This window comes from Centroberyx affinis, unplaced genomic scaffold, assembly GCF_046629955.1.
Source record: "Centroberyx affinis isolate AG114_WGS23_722 - 3 ecotype Tasmania unplaced genomic scaffold, CSIRO-AGI_Caff_v1 ptg000224l_1, whole genome shotgun sequence".
NCBI lineage: Eukaryota > Metazoa > Chordata > Actinopteri > Beryciformes > Berycidae > Centroberyx > Centroberyx affinis.
The window spans coordinates 13,174-32,638 of record NW_027278911.1 but is presented as its reverse complement, the minus strand read 5'-3'; the positions used below and the strand labels follow the sequence as shown (position 1 = coordinate 32,638).

General features: G+C 41.1%; 2 protein-coding genes and 1 non-coding gene across 3 annotated transcripts; all 3 read right to left on the bottom strand.

The window, feature by feature from the left end:
- Window positions 1-448: 448 nt before the first annotated feature.
- LOC139663216 (glycine--tRNA ligase-like) lies at window positions 449-7,383 on the bottom strand. Its single transcript, XM_071541810.1, has 17 exons — window positions 7,258-7,383; window positions 6,443-6,544; window positions 6,131-6,233; window positions 5,755-5,896; window positions 5,274-5,362; window positions 4,516-4,592; window positions 4,231-4,376; window positions 3,988-4,137; window positions 3,695-3,857; window positions 3,008-3,172; window positions 2,796-2,903; window positions 2,477-2,622; window positions 2,295-2,380; window positions 2,093-2,202; window positions 1,790-1,883; window positions 1,432-1,622; window positions 449-1,309 (listed from the first exon to the last, which is right to left on the bottom strand). Exons 1-17 carry the CDS (start codon window positions 7,300-7,302, stop codon window positions 1,196-1,198), a joined length of 2,031 nt encoding a protein of 676 aa, XP_071397911.1. The 5' UTR covers window positions 7,303-7,383; the 3' UTR covers window positions 449-1,195.
- Window positions 7,384-8,504: 1,121 nt separating this feature from the next.
- Window positions 8,505-17,688, bottom strand: LOC139663212 (glycine--tRNA ligase-like). Its single transcript, XM_071541794.1, has 17 exons — window positions 17,021-17,688; window positions 16,426-16,527; window positions 16,191-16,293; window positions 15,943-16,084; window positions 15,168-15,256; window positions 14,524-14,600; window positions 14,255-14,400; window positions 14,000-14,149; window positions 13,722-13,884; window positions 13,381-13,545; window positions 13,182-13,289; window positions 12,911-13,056; window positions 12,718-12,803; window positions 12,515-12,624; window positions 12,313-12,406; window positions 12,003-12,193; window positions 8,505-10,619 (listed from the first exon to the last, which is right to left on the bottom strand). Exons 1-17 carry the CDS (start codon window positions 17,267-17,269, stop codon window positions 10,494-10,496), a joined length of 2,247 nt encoding a protein of 748 aa, XP_071397895.1. The 5' UTR covers window positions 17,270-17,688; the 3' UTR covers window positions 8,505-10,493.
- LOC139663426 (small nucleolar RNA SNORA84) lies at window positions 15,348-15,484 on the bottom strand. Its single transcript, XR_011696710.1, has one exon. It is a non-coding gene; the product is annotated as a small nucleolar RNA SNORA84 (small nucleolar RNA).
- Window positions 17,689-19,465: the final 1,777 nt, after the last annotated feature.

Sequence of the window (19,465 nt, the reverse complement as noted above, 5' to 3'; positions counted from 1 at the left end):
CTTTGGTCTAGTGCATTATTTGCTCTTAGTTGTATAGCCTATACAGCTGTTTGTAGTTCACTGACAGGTGAATCATCTGTATCCTGAAAGAGATCCTCTTTGCACTGAATACAATGCAAACCAAATGCAAACTTGCTCTTTGCATTGAATTTCAGTTGTAGCCCATTACAATTCAATCTGAATTTTGTGCTTCTGTGCAATTATCTCCACTTTTTCATTTAAAATGCAGTGTTTTAAATTGAGAGACCCTCACTTTCTCTCATATTGCTATTTTCCATATTCCTGGTTGCCAGTTCTGTTTTGGGAGGGTCTAAGCCTGTTGCAATTTTGAGCTGTAGCCAAATGTCCATGCCTCACATTCTATAAGGCAAACTGAGCTGCGAAACAACATGCAGTGCCGACTAGTGACAACAACACAAAATACAATACAGTGAAATGTAGTAAGACGTCTTATTATTGCAGCTGGTCAGACAAAACAATCCCACCCATAAAAATGCATGAATAGGAGTGTGACTGTTTACACAAAGAAAAGACAAATGTGTGCTTTATTTGAAACCTCTGAAAAGATCAACCTAGGCCTACAGTACAGCCCACAGTATTTTCTGTAGGTCAAAACAAGAAAATGTAGTTTGACACGTAGCATTATGCAGCCAAACACAGATCTAAATGTATGGAATCACACAAACACAAGCCCAATGTAATTGTGCTCATGTGTTTTCTGCTTTTACGAGTCGGCCTATCAGCAGTACAGATCCACTGGGAGTTGTTAAGAGAGAGCTGCTCAGGAGATGATAATAATACCGTTGAAGACAGCAGGCCACGGGGGACTGTGTTATTCCTCCAGCATGTTTAGGAGTGGTTGAGTTTTCCCTCCAGATGAGACACGCTGCTACAAGACACGTTCAGATCCCCTGTTGTCAGTTGCTGCTGCATGCATTATCTGCAATAAATGTCTAAATATACCTAGAGATAGAGATACGATGCCTGGAATGAATACTGTATCTACTGTATAGACACCCATTAGTTATCTTTCTGAATGTAAACAATTCCCATTGAAATGACATGACTTCTTATGTGAAATTAATAAAATCATAAACAAAAATGCTGTTTATCAAAATCACTGCACTTAAATGTAAAAGCCTGATTGAAAAACGTGGTCCAGAGAGTTAAAGTAAGCTTATCAGTCGCAGTTTGTTTACTCCTTCTTGCTGGTCTCTTGCCCCCCAAAGATGGGGTACTTGTGCTCCACCTCAGCCCACATCAAGGTGCCGTTGGCCAGATCTCGAACAATTCCTGGCAACTCACTGACCTGTGGATAATATAATATAGTAAATTACTACGATAAAAGGATGTCTATTCAATAGCGTCAGACATGACACAGTACAAGTCATATATTTTGTGGTTTAAAGCTAACACGTTTGAATGCTCTACCTCGGCCCTGATCTGTGTCATGGAGTCCCGGTCTCTCAGAGTAGCTGTATGGGGCGTCTTGTTCACTGTGTCAAAGTCGACGGTGATGCCAAAGGCCACTCCGATCTCATCTGTCCTGGCATAGCGCCTCCCGATGGATCCTGAAGAGTCGTCCACTTTGTGAGACACGCCGTTTTTGGTCATCGCCTCGGCTGAAAGAAGAAAGAAAAGAACAAGAGTCATCGGTTTTAATACATTTCGAAGGCATAACATCTGAAGACAAACAGGTAAATGTTGATTTGATTATTTATATAAGAATACTAACATTTAAACTGAATAATATTGTATTGAAATCTGAAAATCAACACATAATACTCACATAACTCCTTCACGAAAGGCATGAATTCCTGGTTTTGGCTCAAAGGAAGGACGGAACATTTGTATGGAGCTACAGTGGCGGGGAAGCTGAAATACTGGAGAACAGGTAAGTCATATTAAAAGGAATGGTAATGCATTCAAACATACAGATTATTAGTTACAGCAAACATTTTCATGTTTATAGTACATTTCTCTTACTGTTAAGAACGAATCTAACAGAGGATAAGTGTAAAATAAGAACTAATAATTTCTCCTGTGAGAAGTTCAGACTGGACAGCATGTTACTGCTTCAAAGCCATCCTACCGTCCTCTGTTCATCGCCTTCCCGGACGCGGAATGAGTGCTCGAAGATAGAGTACATGATTCTGCCGATGCCAAAGGAGGGCTCGATTACATTGGGAACAATCTCCTCCACTGTGGGAAAACAGAGATGGTTGTTTTCCCACAAGAACAAGACGCTACTCTCCTCCACAGCTCTAAGGCCAGGTTCGGCGTCCGTCTCTTACCATGCAGGGTTTTCTGGAACCTCTTCACGCTGACCATGTCTTTGTTGAGTTTGAAAGACTTGCCCTCTGTCTCAACGGTGAACTCCCTGGAGAAATGTACACAACATCTCCAAATGAACTCCATACATACAACATGCATAAACATTATGGAACTTTGTTGAACCACTGCAGTCAATAATTACCCAGTTTCACTGAGCAGCTTCTCCTGATCTGTAATGTAGCATTCATCACAGATAGCCAGGTACTCCAGAATCAGCTTGGCATCCTTCTTGTAGGTCATGCCTATGGCTCCCTTGTTGGGCTCGAACTGGACCACATTTACAACTTTGTATAAAGAAGTTAAGGAGACAGACAGAGGAATTCAGCTGAGTGCAAGCCAGGCAATATACACAACTTGTAGGCAACGTTAAAGAAGCAATGGACATTTCACCATCACAGCCAGTAGACATACACAGTAAGATTAAGATAACATTGTGGTAGATTGTGAGTGTAGAAGGATATGGGTTGTTTCAGTGGTTTTTCGGCCACTAGAGGGACCCTGGTGGCTCTGGAGTGGCATGAGAGATCATAGCAAGAGCGGTCAGCGCAGCCCACAATCTCAATCCAGCCCTGAGGGGGAATAACAGCTATTGATGAGGGTGAAATAGGTGGATTTCTGTGCACTATTTCAGACTGTTAAGTTTAAAAGTGAGGATAAAATAGAGTCGATTTACATAGGAGGTTTTGGACTCAGCATCCCAGCAGTCACAGGCGTAGTGGGCCATCTCGTTGTCCATGTGCTGACGGAAACGCACTTTATCTTTGGACAGCCCCACTTTGATCAAATACAGGTAGATTCTTCCAATGAAGTAACCCAGCACAGAATTGTTGATCACTCCCTGCAGTAGACACAAAGGGTTTTTTTTATGTGTTTAGTAACATGTCATCACAGATGCCATCACCATCACGGTCTGTAAAATAAGTCTGACTGACAACATTAAGATCATATTTATGTTACAACTGTTAATGTAATAACTTCCCATTAATGTAATGCGATGTACCAAAGACTTCTTCCATATGTATTCTTCCATTTTTTTTATTTGTTTTTTAAAAAGTGTGTGAATAGATGTCAGTTATGTATTGAATTTCAACTATTATTAGTTTAATGATTACATTTTTAAAAACTGAACATTTCAGTCTTACCATTAATGCAATGATACCCAATAATACATTGACAGGGAAAAGTTGGGAAATTACCTGCAAATTGTTATTACGTTAATGGTTAATTTTGTTAATTGGAAGTTGTTCCATTATCAGTTGTAACATTTGTGTCAGTGGTTGTCTCCACACTGGACCAAAGATTATTTTAGCACTAAGGATAAACCCAGTCCCAGTATCAAAGTGTATAAGGTGATCCTTACCTGCTCCACAGCATCCCCCAGCCTCATGATCTGGGCAGACTGGCCGCTGGTCTGGGCCTTGGAGGAGTACAGGATGATCTCTAGGTCGGCCACATTAGAGAATTTAGGGTGGACCTTCTCAGTCGGATCCACAAAGTGCTCAATCTCAGCCATGGTGAACTCTCTGCAGCAAGTGCAGGGAGGAGAAGGTAAAGTCTCATTTTATATTCATTAGGTGATAAACACATAACAGAGTTTACGGCTCAACATTTGCAGATGATCAGTGAAATTAAGGACGTGGAGTTTCTGACTACCTAACACGAATGAGTCCAGAGCGGGGAGAGATCTCATTCCTGAAGGAGTTGCCGATCTGAGCAGCACCAAAGGGAAGTTTGCCTTGGTTAAACTCCAATAAGCGCTTGAAGTTGAGGAACATTCCCTGGGCTGTTTCAGGCCTCAGATAGCTGTAAAGTAAGAATTAGTTGACACAATGTTGAGACACTTGTATTGCAGTGTGCACAGATGTTGTTGTTGTGTTGTGTTGTGTTGATCAGTACCCGGGCATGTTCCCCCCTGGCCCAATGGATGTCTGGAACATCAGGTTGAAAGAGGTGGGAGGTGTGAGGTCATTTCCTGTGGAGGGAGATTTGACGTTGTATTTCCCAAAGAGATCAGCCAACTCCTGCTGAGCATAGTTGTCCATCTGAAACAGAGAACACACAGTTGAGTGTGCATGATGACGCACAGAGACGTAGAGATGTTTGATCTTCACCTACATCAGGTGTGTGTGTGTGTGAGCGTGTGTGTATGTGTGAGCGTGTGTGCATGTGTGCAGTATAGACCTGAGTAATCACATCCTCCATCTCATCCGCCTTCTCCGCTGAGCATTTCTCATCAGACATCAGTTTCTTTAGGTGAGCTGTGAGGAAACAAATACCACATTTAGTAACTGTTACATTGATTCAATCCAGAGTTTGGCTTAAAAATAGCAGCGAATTTGCTTGGCATCAGCAGTAATTTGAGCGTACTTTTTCTACCGACTCAAAGCATTATCGTTACGTAACATTTCCTGTGCAGCAGTTTGGTTTTATCCTGAGGACTAGAACACCACATGTCAGTTAATCCCCTGAAGAATACCAGACCTGACAAACCAGTCACCTTTCACTCTCCAACTGCAGTCCCACCCCTGCCTCCCCTCTACCCTGAAACCCAGAGGATAACCCACTCAGGCAGGTAAAAACCTGTCCATCTAGACTCTTTTTTACATTTCATAAAAACAAGCTCTGCAGAAAAGCATCCACAAAAGAGGCACAAGTCGCCAAAATCTGGTGGCAGATTGAGCGTAGTAAGGTAAAATGACATGCAAGTTTCAGATGAATATGATTTGGACATTTCCAGCTAAGCCAATAACTATCTGCTCTTTGCAAGTTACAGGTTGTAATTCTTGCAGAGCCAGGCCATTCTCTTTGTGCTTAGGCAGGAAAGCTGACACCCAGTTAGTTCAGTAGGGCAGTGGAATAATGGAAAGCCCTGAGCAGAACTGGAGTGGGCGGGGTTCATTCTCACTCTCTAAATGACATAATGGCGGCAGAACAGTCACCTTTGAGGAGGTGATCCGCACGGAAGCATTCCCCCGTCTTGGCATCTTTCACCATGTAGTCAGCAAACTTATCCACATGCCCCGACGTCCTGAGAAGAAGAAACCAATCCAATGTTCACTTTGTGTCTGCCAGCCAGTCTGACTTAATGATGTATGCTTGTATGTAGGGCAGGGCGATATGGATACAATTAATATCACAATAATCAAAATCAATTATTTTGATGCTGATATATGACAACATATATATAACATATGCAAAATCATGTTAAATCATCAAACATTTAACAATGACATTGAACTGCATGGGAATATAAAGTATTTTCAGTATATTTCAGATTTGTGTATCACGGTAGCTCAATATCATTAATTCATCACAATATGATTCTACTGAAAGACGATAAGAGTTAATATTGAATTATTGCTCAGTCCTACTTCTATGCATGTTTTTGAGTTTGAATATATGATATGATGCTGCTCCTACTTGAGGACAGGCTCGGGGGTCAGCATGGTGCAGTCGATCTCCAGGATCTGCTCCTCCTGGATGAAGTGCTGCCTCCAGGCCTGCAGGATGTTGTTCTTCAGGGCGCAGCCCACAGGGCCAAAGTCATACAGGCCGCTCACACCTGAGCAACAAGCAGGAGATCACAGGCAAACCAGTCAGTGATAGAGCTGTAGTGAAATATTTTAGGATACATCTCTCTGGAACTGTGCATGCTCTGTGAACCACTATCAGATTTTGTTTTGCTTTTTATATTTGCACCCTGTGCTTAACTTGTCTGCCACATTATTGCATGCATTGCTCAGTGGTTTCCTGTTGTTTTGTCCCCAAGATTTGGCCAATCATTATGGTATTTTACCTCCATAGATGGCAAAAGCCTGATCGTAGAAGAATCTCCTCTTTAAGGTATCCTCCATCTTTAACCTGTCAACAGTGTCATCTTTGGGCTGCAAAGCCAGCTCCTAGAAGTGGGATGCAAAATTGCACTCTGGTTTATAGCATTATTCTTTAAACAGATCAAAGGAGATGAAAACTGCATGGCCAACTTTTTGTATAGGACTACAGTATATAAACATTCTGAGGTATAACGCCACTGCAATACAACTGGGAAGTGAAGCCAAAGGGTGTGTCTGATGCGAGTAAAAGAGAAAGCAGCGGTTTATAGATTCACCTTTGCTTCAAGAATCCTCTTCTGGGCTTTCAGCTCTGCTACAGCTCTACTGAGCTCCTGCTCAGCGGCACCCTGCTCCTTCATTTGGCGCACCAATTCGCCCTGGGGAAAAAAAATTGTATGCTTTTTCTCTTTCTCATACACACACAGCCTCAGACAATTCTTTATCATTTTAAAGAATCTATTTTTTTCTGTAATTTTGCAAGCGTTCTTTTTTTCTCATTTTGCGGAATAGTTAAAAAAAACTCATCTAATCTTCACCTCTCTCTCACACACACACACACATGCAGGCTGCCTAAACTTCCTAAAATAAGTAGTTTACTACTTTAGTCCTAGATAGTGATGCCTGAATAAAAAAGGTGTGACCTCCTGTCAGTGATCATCTTGATATCCACCAATATAAACTAAATCAAAATTCAGATAATCATTGATTTATGCCTTTTTCTTAAAAGAGACTATTCTCATTTAACTTGCACCGGTTTCATGCTACTTACTATTACTACATAGCAAAATCGTCAGTGTGAATTTACTTGTGTAAAAATCGAAACTATATGCAATCAGTGTTTATCAGAATTAATTTAAGACTTTTAGACCCAGAACCATATCAGATCTATCAGTGCAAACCACTCTCAAATCAACACTTGTCAACTCCAGTTGCCACTGAAAAATCAAAACTTGTGCTATTAACACTGGAACACCTGCTGTACACTAATAAACTCCATCCGCAGATAAACCTGTGGGTTAACTGGCTTCAGGCGGGTTCATCCTCTCCTACATCCCTAGCTGCAGGTCTGTCACCTGGTAGGATAACTCACCTGTTCCCTCACAGCCTCTCTTAAAGGAGCCAGCACTTCTTCCATCTTGACACGTATTTGGATCTTGGCGCAACAAACCCAGGCTGCACCCCTCTTGCACTTTCTTCAAGCTGGGCGAAAGAAGGGGAGGCGCCTGGTACAGTCTAGAAAATCTCAGTCTCTGAAACGAGGGCTTTTGTTGCATCAGCCAGAGATATGAGAAAGGCGGACTTTATTACCAGCGCAAATGTAGGCTCGTGTGTGCGTAAAAATCAGTTATGACGCGTTCACTTTATCACTAGACAAACTTACTCATTCAGACAGAAGTGACAAATAACACGATTACCCCCATCCCAACTTTTGCTTTGGAGAGTAAAGCTTGCCTTTATTAACACGCCTGAGAAGCCTTCCACCATCTAATTCAGATTTGCATCATAGCGGATTGTCCAAATTTCTGCAGTCGACTATCCGGCTGCAGCCGCCTGAGTCAAAGATGGTCTGTCAGTAAAACCTGCAAGGTGGCCGTCGCCTATATAAGGTCCAGTCACCACTTTACACCAGTGTTAGTTTGTTTTGTCAAACTTTATGCATACAAGCCTGCACAGAGCCTGTCCTGTCTCATGCACCGTTGATTGAATTATTCATCTGTTCATTTCTTATCCTCTTATTACCTATTATAGACTAACTCTGTGCTACAGAGACTGCGTGCTCTTTTGTGAAATCAACAGGAAGATGTATAGACGTTGAGGTGAGAAATCGAAACCAACAACCTACAGATGACTCCGAGCACCAGACAAGTGTTTGTGTGCGTTTCACATTATGCTTAAGAGTTATCAGTTAACAGCTGACTAAAGATTATTCAAATATAGAGGTTTTGGGAGTTTTTTTGTTGCTTTTTTTTTCATATAGGCTACATTGACACAGTTTATGTTATGGCATGCTAAGAAAGATCTAAACATGTCTGCAAACATGCAGCTTCCTCATATGGACGTCAACTTTCAGTAGAGAATTTTTGTGAAGCTGCCTGTTTGTCTTTGCCTTTCCATTATGTCGACTTGCAAAATAAACATTTATGATTTCTACTCAAAAATGACAACAGTAGCAACTCATTACAAAACCCCTATCCCCATTTTATTTTATTCATTCCTTGCAGTGATGCTATGAGTGCATTGTGCAAATGTACAGGAAGACTCAAAGACTAAATGAATCTTCTTGCAGTTGGAAAATACAGTTAATTTGTCTATAGGCTGAGAAATTAAATTCCTATGATTCATTATTATGAGTAAAATGTATAAATACAGTTAACTTGAGCTCATAATTAAATTGTTGGTTCCATCTTTCAACTAATTTCTATCTCACTTGTTATTGCTCTCATTATGCAATAGTAGTATTAAGTAAAAGTTGTAATTTCTCTGACAGCCTTTACAAAGTGCAGTTCTTTTGCTTTCACTTTTATGCTGTAGGCTACTTATTGGGCACAGAATTATTGAGTGGACTTTCAAGTTTATTTATTTCTCAAATGCATAATCTCTCCCCGTTTATTGCTCTTAGGTCTCTTCTGGCCGCCTCCTGCAGTGTCAAAATGCAGCCATGCAAGCATCAGATATGAAATTTAACATTGGAGGAAAAGTACCTTGTGCCCCATATGTGAAATTTGGTGAGTGCTTTTTGTAAAACCCTTTACAGTACCTTGGCATCTATCCCCTAACCCTTAAACTCTTAGTGCTGTAGAGCTATGCAGGACCAACAGGAAGTCAACAGGAAGATGTATAGACGTTGAGGTGAGAAATCGAAACCAACAACCTACAGATGACCCCAAGCACCAGACAAGTGTTTGTGTGCATTTTCACATCATGCTTAAGAGTTATTTCTATAACAACTGACTAAAGATTATTCTTTTCTTTTTTTTAAACATACAGGCTACATTGACACAGGTTATGTTATGGCATGCTAAGAAAGATCTAAACATGTCTGCAAACATGCAGCTTCCTCATATGGACGTCAACTTACAGTAGAGAATTTTTGTGAAGCTGCCTGTTTGTCTTTGCCTTTCCATTATGTTGACTTACAAAATAAACATTTATGATTTCTACTCAAAAATGACAACAGTAGCAACTCTTTTTGAATTCTTCGGGGACACATTAAAATCCCTATCCCCAGTTTATTTTATTCATTCCTTACAGTGATGCTATGAGTGCATTGTGCAAATTTACAGGAAGACTCAAAGACTAAATGAATCTTCTTGCAGTTGGAAAATACAGTTAATTTGTCTATAGGCTGAGAAATTAAATTCCTATGATTCATTATGAGTAAAATTTATAAATACAGTTAACTTGAGCTCATAATTAAATTGTTGGTTCCATCTTTCAACTAATTTCTATCTCACTTGTTATTGCTCTCATTATGCAATAGCAGTATTAAGTAAAAGCTGTAATTTCTCTGACAGCCTTTACAAACTGCAGTTGTTCTTTTGCCTTCACTTTTATGCTGTAGGCTACTTAGTGGGCACAGAATTATTGAGTGGACTTTCAAGTTTATTTATTTCTCAAATGCATAATCTCTCCCCGTTTATTGTTCTTAGGTCTCTTCTGGCTGCCTCCTGCAGTGTCAAAATGCAGCCATGCAAGCATCAGATATGAAATTTAACATTGGAGGAAAAGTACCTGGTGCCCCATATGTGAAATTTGGTGAGTACTTTTTGTAAAACCCTTTACAGTACCGCGGCACCAGTGGGAATCTATCCCCTAACCCTTAAACTATTAGTGCTGTAGAGCTATGCAGGACCACTGGACATTTGTGACAAGTCAGTTAAGTTTTCATGCTCCGGAAACTTCACAGAAAATACGGTTATATGCCCGTGTCCAGTAAGTGCTGGCTGTTTTTATTGAATTGAAACTGGTAAACATCTCAATCCAATCTGCCCAAAAACTGGAATGGTGAAAGCCTCCTTCCACAGAAGACTCAACAACCTGATAAAGTTTTCTCCCTTTTTTAAAACATATTTGACATGCCCTTACATGGATGAAATGTTTCTCATCAAGGGGACAACGGTCCTTTGTAACCTTTCCACAACTGTTAGGTACCATGAATACATAACATTTGATTTGAAATTGAATTTCAGTGATTGCAGTGGTGTAGAACACAAGGAGGGCTCAGTGCACCATTGCTTGTCACAATACAGTTGCAATATTCTTCCTATTGATGCATATGCAAAAAGTCTGTGGATTTTCATTAGAGTGATTGGCAGATGAGTGAGCTTATTCTTCAACCGTGTCTTTCTTGCTGGTCTCCTGTCCTTCAAAGATGGGGTACTTGCTCTGCACTTCTGCCCAAGTCAAGGTGGCGTTGGCCAGATCCCGGACAATCACAGGCAACTCACTGACCTGAGGAGAGAGAGAGAGAGAACAGGTTGTTTACATAATAAAGATTAGAAGACGCATTAAAATGTCATAAGTGTCATGTCAACAATCCCCATTTTCTTAAGGACATCTCCCAGTTGTTAATCCAAATAGCAAGTCAGGCCTTCCTCAGCACCTGGGCTGTTAAAATTCCTAAGACTATATTTCTGTGATTCTCTTTGTGACTTATTACCAACATATCAGATTTGACAGATATGCCAGCTCAACATGCAAGGAGATAAAAAAAAAACAGAAAGTGGTTATAAAGCAACAGTTCACCCAAAACAGAAAATTCTGTCTTCATCTACTGATCCTCATGTCAGTCAAAACTCCACTTAAGTTTGTATGACGAGCGAGTTAGCCCCTGCAGTTTCAGCCTTCTGCTTTAGAATTTACGTGAATGGGGTCTGGCTGTTTAAACGGCATAAAATGACATGAGATCTCTCTAAAAAGCTTGTGCAGCATATTCCATGTGTTTTGAGTCCAAAAAAGCCCCATTATTTCCTATATTTAACTTACACTTTTCAAAAGTGCAACATTGGCAAGCACCCTATAGTGCTCTGCCAAAAGGCTTTGGTCACTCAGTGTGCACCACCCCCAACCTCCTTGAGCACCCACAAGGCTCGTACAGACACCTTGCACCTCCAATAGAGGCTGGGAGCAGTGAGACAAGGTGCAAGTCTGTTCACGCTTTCAAAAACAAGGAACAGTTAGTGAGCTACGTATAGGAGATAATGGGGTAAATATAGGCTTTTTAGACTCAGTGCAAAATATGTTTGGCTATAAAACACTTTGATTATGTTGCACAAGCCATTAAGAGAAATCTGATGGTCATTTTATGCCCCGTTTGGAACTCTACACAACTAGACCCAGTTCACTTGAATTGTTTAGCAGAGGGCTGAGATGAAACTGCAGGGGCGAACTCACTATGTATTTGGTGGTTGTACAAACTTCAGTGGAGTTTCAACTGACATAGGGATAAGTAAATAATGACAGAATTTGGGGATGAGTAAATAATGACAGAATTTTTCAAATTTTCAATTTGAGGTGAATTGTTCCTTTAAGTCACATGCCTCTAGTTCCACATGTGCCTTCACTGGCCTAGCATCAAATCCCATTAGAGCTTTCTCTCCCGAGTCTCCTCTGCTGTTTTTAGGTTTTAGGAAAAAAAGATATGCAGCTAGACTATAGTTTTAAATATAACTAATAAATACAGAAATAAAGCTTGCAGAGCGGTGTTGTCAACACCTGTAGCAGGGCCTTAGACTTTGCTAGAGAAAGCACCAGTTGGACCTGCTGTAGAAAAAAGGCCAGTGAATTCAACCTCTTGCATGACTGAGAAAGGGGAGAAAGGGTCAAGTGCTGTACCTCAGCCCTGATCTGTGTCATGGAGTCCCGGTCTCTCAGAGTGGCTGTATGGGGCGTCTTGTTCACTGTGTCAAAGTCGATGGTGATGCCAAAGGCCACTCCAATCTCATCTGTCCTGGCATAGCGCCTCCCGATGGATCCTGAAGAGTCGTCCACTTTGTGAGACACGCCGTTTTTGGTCATCGCCTCGGCTGAAAGGGAATGAGAGGGTGAAGAAACAGTTAGTGATAACCAAGACAGCAGAACATGCAATTTCTCCTCTTCACTGATAAAAATGGGACATGTACATGATCATTATGTGGGCACTTACATAACTCCTTCACGAAAGGCATGAATTCCTGGTTTTGGCTCAAAGGAAGGACGGAACATTTGTATGGAGCTACAGTAGCAGGGAAGCTGAAATACTGTAGAAAAGAGAAAGTCAGTATAGTGGAAAACACAAAGTCAAACTACTCAACTGCATGCAAACAATCCAATCATAGTGTAAGTCCTACTCAATACTGTCTACTTACCGTTCTTTGTTCGTCACCTTCTCTGACATGGAATGTGTGCTCAAAGATGGAGTACATGATTCTACCAATGCCGAAGGAGGGCTCGATTACATTGGGGACAACTTCTTCCACTGTGAACAAGAACACAGACACACAGGTGAGTCACAGAAGTTGTCGCTCTCAGTTGCCCAGCATCATTTTCATCCCTCATGAGAGAAACTCACCATGCAGAGTCTTCTGGAACCTCTTTACGCTGACCATGTCCTTTGTCAGTTTGAAAGACTTCCCATCCGTCTCAATGGTAAACTCTCTGTAAAGTAAAAAAAATAAGAAATTGACTGTATTGGAAATAACAACGCCACAACCATTCAACACGTGTCCATACTGCACAATATGGCCGCTGTTGTCAGCACTTACCCAGTCTCATTGAGCAGCTGTTCCTGTTCTGTAATGAAGCATTCATCACACACAGAGAGATACTCCATGGCTAGCTTAGCATCCTTCTTGTAGGCCTTGCCAATGGCTCCTTTGTTGGGCTCAAACTGGACGACATTTACAACTTTGTGTGAAGAAGTTAAGGAGTATGACAGCGGAATGACTATGCATCCGACTACTCAGAAGTTGCTCAATGTTTGATGGAACAAAGAATTTCTTTTGCAGTATTAATGTTACCACAGTACAAGGATATGGGTTCTTTTAGAGGCTTTTCAGCAACCAGAGGGACCTTTGTAGCCCGTGCGTGGCATTTCAGATCGTAGCATGATCGGTCCGCACACCCCACAATCTCGATCCAGCCCTGCAAGAGACAAACATTACATTGAGCGACACTGTGTGGACTATCTGATATGGAAATTTATCTCTGTAGTCATGAAGCGACCTGAACATACATAAGAGGTTTTGGTCTCAGCATCCCAGCAGTCACAGGCGTAGTGGGCCATCTCATTGTCCATGTGCTGACGGAAGCGTAGCTTGTCTTTGGCCACACCAACTTTAGTAAGGTAGAGGTAGATCCTCCCAATGAAATATCCCAGGACGGAGTTATTGATCACTCCCTAAATGAGACAGAAGCAGAGGATCTGTACAAGATTTCAATGCTTTGGTTGGTTACGATCCAGACGTTGATCATATTCCTTTCAGTCATCGCCTCCACAGTGGACCAAAGATTATTAATACTATGAATAAACATACAACACAGTCCAAAAATCAAAGAGGATTAGGTGATCATTACCTGCTCCACAGCATCCCCCAGCCTCATGATCTGGGCAGACTGGCCACTGGTCTGGGCCTTGGAGGAGTACAGGATGATGTCTAGGTCGGCCACAGTGGAGAATTTAGGGTGGACCTTCTCAGTTGGATCCACAAAGTGCTCAATCTCAGCCATGGTGAATTCTCTGCGGGTGCAATGTGGAGGAGTTACATTTCTGTACAATCTCTCAAAACAAAACATCATATGAAGCAGAGAGAAAAACACTACAAATAGCAGAGGAGTGCCAGAGGATCACTCACCTAACACGGATGAGTCCAGAACGAGGAGAGATTTCATTCCTGAAGGAGTTGCCAATCTGAGCAGCAGCGAAGGGCAGTTTTCCCTGGTTAAACTCCAGCAGACGCTTGAAGTTGAGGAAGATTCCCTGAGCTGTTTCAGGCCTCAGATAGCTGCAAATTTAGATTGATTTATTTAATTGCCAGACAATGAGACAAATTTGACAGTATCAAGGAAGGTTTGTTGGGGCAGGTCCACGGTGTTATGTTGGGTTTTACCCTGGCATGTTTCCCCCTGGTCCAATGGATGTCTGAAACATCAGGTTGAAGGAGATGGGAGGTGTGAGGTCATTTCCTGTGGTGGGTGACTTGACGTTGTATTTCACAAAGAGATCAGTCAGTTCTTGCTGGGTATAGTTGTCCATCTGAAAATAACATTGGACAAAAACCTCTAGTCAATCATTTATAGAAGCCTTGTTAAAGCCTTCCAGCTGGCACAGGTTTCCACATAATCACAGAGAAGAGCAGTTCTCCTCAGCGACACTGACCTGCGTGATGACATCCTCCATCTCAGCCTTCTTCTCTGCACTACACTTCTTATCAGACATCAGCTTCTGGAGATGGGCTGTGGGATACAGAGAGACATAGAAAACATGCTTTCTGTAACAGTTGTGTGTATACTTGACAGACTGCATTGTGACATATTAATTGTCCAGAACAAATCAGTGGGAAAAATGCCCAAACTTTTAGATTAGGTCTGTGTAGAATAAATCTAAATGTCCACTGACATATCAAAAGAATTAAGCTCTTATCAAAGCACTTCATTTTGGCAATTTAGACCATTTTGTCTCCAAGTTTTTGAGAGAGGGCCAGAATTGTTCTCCCGATATCTCCATCCTGCCACTAGCTTTTGGTGCAGCTCCAGCCTCTGTGATCCTAGACAGCTTGTATCCCTGAGAGCCCTGTGTGATTCCTGCTGATCCGGCCACTTCCATTCTCCCTCAGGCACAACACTGATACTTAGAGACCAGCCAACCAGCAGCAGCAGCCGCAGACAACACATGAGGCTGGACCGTGTCTCCCTCTCCCTCTATAGACACCCGGGTGTATTTAAGCTGACTGATCTTAACTTTACACAGTAATGGAAGTACACTCAAAGAAAAACAGGCTGGCAGATGTAGAATAGACTTACCTTTAAGGAGGTGGTCGGCCCTGAAGCATTCACCATTCTTGACATCTTTCACCATGTAGTCGGCAAACTTCTCCACATGCCCTGACGTCCTGGGAAAATAATAAAGAAAAGAAAGAGACTTTTGATCGTGACCACTAAAAAATGGTATTGTTCATGTTAAGATTCCATTAAAATTAACAACAATGTCTCTGCAACCGGGCTATGGAAGGCTGCTAAGGGTGGGCAGCTCCCATGCATAAAATTGCAGAATCAATATGCGCCTGTCAATCAAAACCCACAGATCAGCACTTCGGAGCTGTCTCTAGGAACCACTAGGCGCTCTTTTCAAATAGTACCTAACCTTGCACACAGCTAGTTATTTACAAATGAAGGGTTTCACTCCAAAATGCTATATATCAATTTTGGAAAGATTTTGCTACCTGAAATTTATCAGGAAATATTTCAAAAACATAAATGATTCTGTCAAAAAACGAACTATTCTATAAGCAACTGTCTTGGCATAACTCCTAACGGCAAATATAACCCATAATGTGCTTATGGGAGAGTGGGTGTCACTTATATTTTTTTTTAAATGGTGAATATCTCATTTTGGAAGGAAACTCTTCAAATTATAACTAAAAATGGGTAATACCTGATGACATGAGATGGATTTTAATGACTTATTACTTCTCTTCCTCTTCTTATGGTGACAAAAACACATTTAAATCATGACTGACAGTCAGAGAGCAGACAAAAGCATTAAAGTGCACTGAAGCTTTATGCCCCTTGCACCTACTTGAGGACAGGCTCGGGGGTCAGCATGGTGCAGTCAATCTCCAGGATCTGCTCCTCCTGGATGAAGTGCTGCCTCCAGGCCTGCAGGATGTTGTTCTTCAGGGCACAGCCCACAGGGCCAAAGTCATACAGGCCGCTCACACCTGAGGAGCATTACTGCATGGTAACAGAATGCTTAAAACTGTGTGTACGGTGGTTTATGCACCAGCGTAAATCTAGATTCCCCAATACTGGCTGTCCTTATCTTACCTCCATAGATGGCAAAGGCCTGGTCGTAGAAGAATCGCCTCTTCAGGGTGTCCTCCATCTTGGTTCTGTCTACTATGTCATCTTTGGGCTGCAAGGCCAGCTCCTGCATGGGGAATTATCATTTGTGTTGTGTCAAAACGAAACTACTTTCATCTATCCTACACAGGCCATAATGACTCAAGGCAGGAAGAAAGCTGGTTAAAGTAGATTAGATAAAGTAGAGATAATGACTTACCTTGGCCTCAAGAGTTCTCTTCCTTGCTTTCAGTTCAGCCACAGCTTTAGTGACATCCACATCTGGGGCACCTTCCTGTTTCATTTGGCGCACAAGATCCCCCTAAAACAGAGAAGTGTCTTGAGACTGACATGCAGCCGGCCTTTGAGCCCAGCTCCAAGGAACAATTCAATTCGAGTCTAGGCATGGTTTGCACTGTGAGAAGCAAGCAATCAGCTGATATTTAGATACATTTTTAGCTTTCTGTAGCTAAAATTAGTGTAGCACCATGAGCTGGGCCTTTTCTCTTAACCCCACCCTGCTCACAAACGTCTGCAACAGCAGCATACTGAAACGTGGCAAAAGATACATAGAAAGGCCGGTAGGGCGCAGACATGGATTTGTCAGCTAACGTTAGCTAGCAAGCAGCAGGCTAACAAATGGCTGTCCTCATTCATTGACAACTGCATAGGCAGCCAGGGAAGTTAGCCTGTTAGCCTGTTGAGCCTTCACGCTGAATAGCGTGTGACTGTGAGACAATATAAATATTATATCTACATATTACTCATGCAAACTAGTGAATTACAATTGAGAGCGGGGGATAAGCCAATGTTACCTGTTCTTTGACTGCAAGCCTCAACGGGGCAAGAACCTCTTCAATATTTCCATCCATGTTTTGTCCTTCCGAAAGCTGCAGCCAAAGACTTTTCTTCTTCTTCTTACACAAGCAGACCGACAACGAAAACGGCCTGTTTTGGGGCGGGTAGCGGAGCGACTGCTGTACGAGTTGGACCCTTGGCACCAGACAGACGGAGGAAATCTCAGTGCTGGTCCTCAGCAGTGCTGATGTTGCGCTACGAAGCATGGACCGCGGTAATGCGAGAGGAAAAGAATGATGAAATCTCTCGAAATAAGTAAATGGCGCTTCCGCTCTGGACTGGCACTTTCGCTACGCGCTTCATCGGCAGATGCATTTGGCACGGTTTCGACAGATTCGACAAATTAAATAACGTAAAGAAAAATATTTCTACAATATTTAGTTGATTGTCATTTCAAGGATTCATATGAATGTAGAGTTTCTTAATATAATGGGAACTTACTACCATTTTATTTTTTGTCTTAAAAAATTATAAGCATTCTCTAGAACAGATTATGAACAGCATGAAACTGAAAGATAAGCCACGTAACGGTAATACCACAAATCCTTTCCAACACGAGTTAACTTTTTTATCCATGCTATTTGTGCTTTTCACACAAATAAAAATTAACAGTAAAAGCAACCTACTTAAACCTTAATTTGAATATCGTATCAAATGTTAATAAGAAAATGGAACCCTTTTAAATCTTTAAAATGAAATACTACCTGTGAAATCCAAAAATCAAGCCATATTACAGATGTTTTTCTTTTTAAATGTCATTTATTCTAGTTATTAGTTATTGTATTCTCCTTCTGCCTCACCATTTCATTCTTTTCATGTAGTGATATTTACAAATGTATGTTTTATTACCTTTGTGACATTGTAATGCACTTTTCTCAATAAAAGAAACATATCTTTTAAAAAAAACATACCATGTATCTGGTATTGTATTGTATTCTGACAGCTGTCTTAGTGAAAATGTAAGAGTGATTGACATTAAAGAAAATGAAGACACACAAATTAGACACACAAATTATTTTTTTGGTAAAATTGGTGTGTGTTTACATCCAGACCGTTGGAGTGTGGGTTATATAAACACAGTGAATATTGCTTGCACTTCAATATTTCAAATAAAACACATTTTTTTTCAACCCTCCTAATCAGTATTTTTGCAGTCATATGATTTTCTATTACATGACACTACAGATGTGGATATGATCATTTTTACAAAGTAGTTTGAACTACTTTTTCAAAGCAACTGAAGTTGCTTTGAAAAAACTATATTTCACAAAACTATATTTCTCTATAGCTTTGCTGTCTCTTCGGTCCAGTGTGAAATAGGTGATAACAATGGTAATTTCAAAGTGGCTTCCCCAACACTGGTGAGGGATAAAGGGGGGTGCTTGTCTTTAAATCCAATCCACAATAACAACCCATCCTGTGCTATCTACTCCATCTGTTATCTCCTCCTGTCTGACTCCTTCCTCAGCGGAGTCACTTGGTTGCGAAGACAAGCAGCCGTTCACTCCTCCTACAGAACAGCAGATAAATCCCAGACGCTTCATGTATCTCCGAGGCACAGATCTAATCATCTCAGCCTTATTAAAACCCCTCTTGATTTTTCAGCGGAATGACTCGATGTGACCTTTACTGTTTCAAACTGTTTTAATAACCCCTCTTTTGATACAAAGGTTTCCTGACACTTGACTGATGATGTCTGGTTTCTCAAGGTCTTTTCAGTCAATTCCTGCTGTGTCAAGACTTGCATGTCAAAGTCTGTTGTGTGTTGTTTGATGATGAAGGGCCTTGAGCTCAGCTGGTCATGTTGGATTGTTGATTCAATCAGTTTCACTGGTAGCGAGTCAAATCCCACTGGAGTCAATTTTTGCTGTACCAAAACCTAGTTGCACACATGTTTAGATGTCCATATTTCAAAATTTTGACTCAATGATAATGGTCCTTAAATCCATGGCAGTGTTGCTTTCTTTATTCAGTGTGTTCACCATCTTGGCTGTATCTAGCCATCTAAAAAAAACTGTTTCTATTATGTAGTCCATTTGTGCAGTCAATTTAAATCAATGGCAATGAAAAGGAGGAAAAGAAAAAGGCAAAGATGGATCATAAACAGCCCAGTGGCAGAGTGCTAGCACAGAAACATATAATCCAAAGGAAAATAAAACACAAACTCCTCTCCTCCTGAAAAATTAACACTTTTTCCATCAGTCTGTAATTCCATAATCTGTATTTTTAGAATATAACTTTTGATAGGTTGTCATGGTGATGACACAGAAAACCAACTTATATAGTATGTAAAAAGATATATAAATTTACATATTGAAAGAATATATTACTATATGTAACTCTATATTTCATAGATTTTGAAAGAAAAGCTATCTGAAAGTATCTGGATGTAATTAGATTAG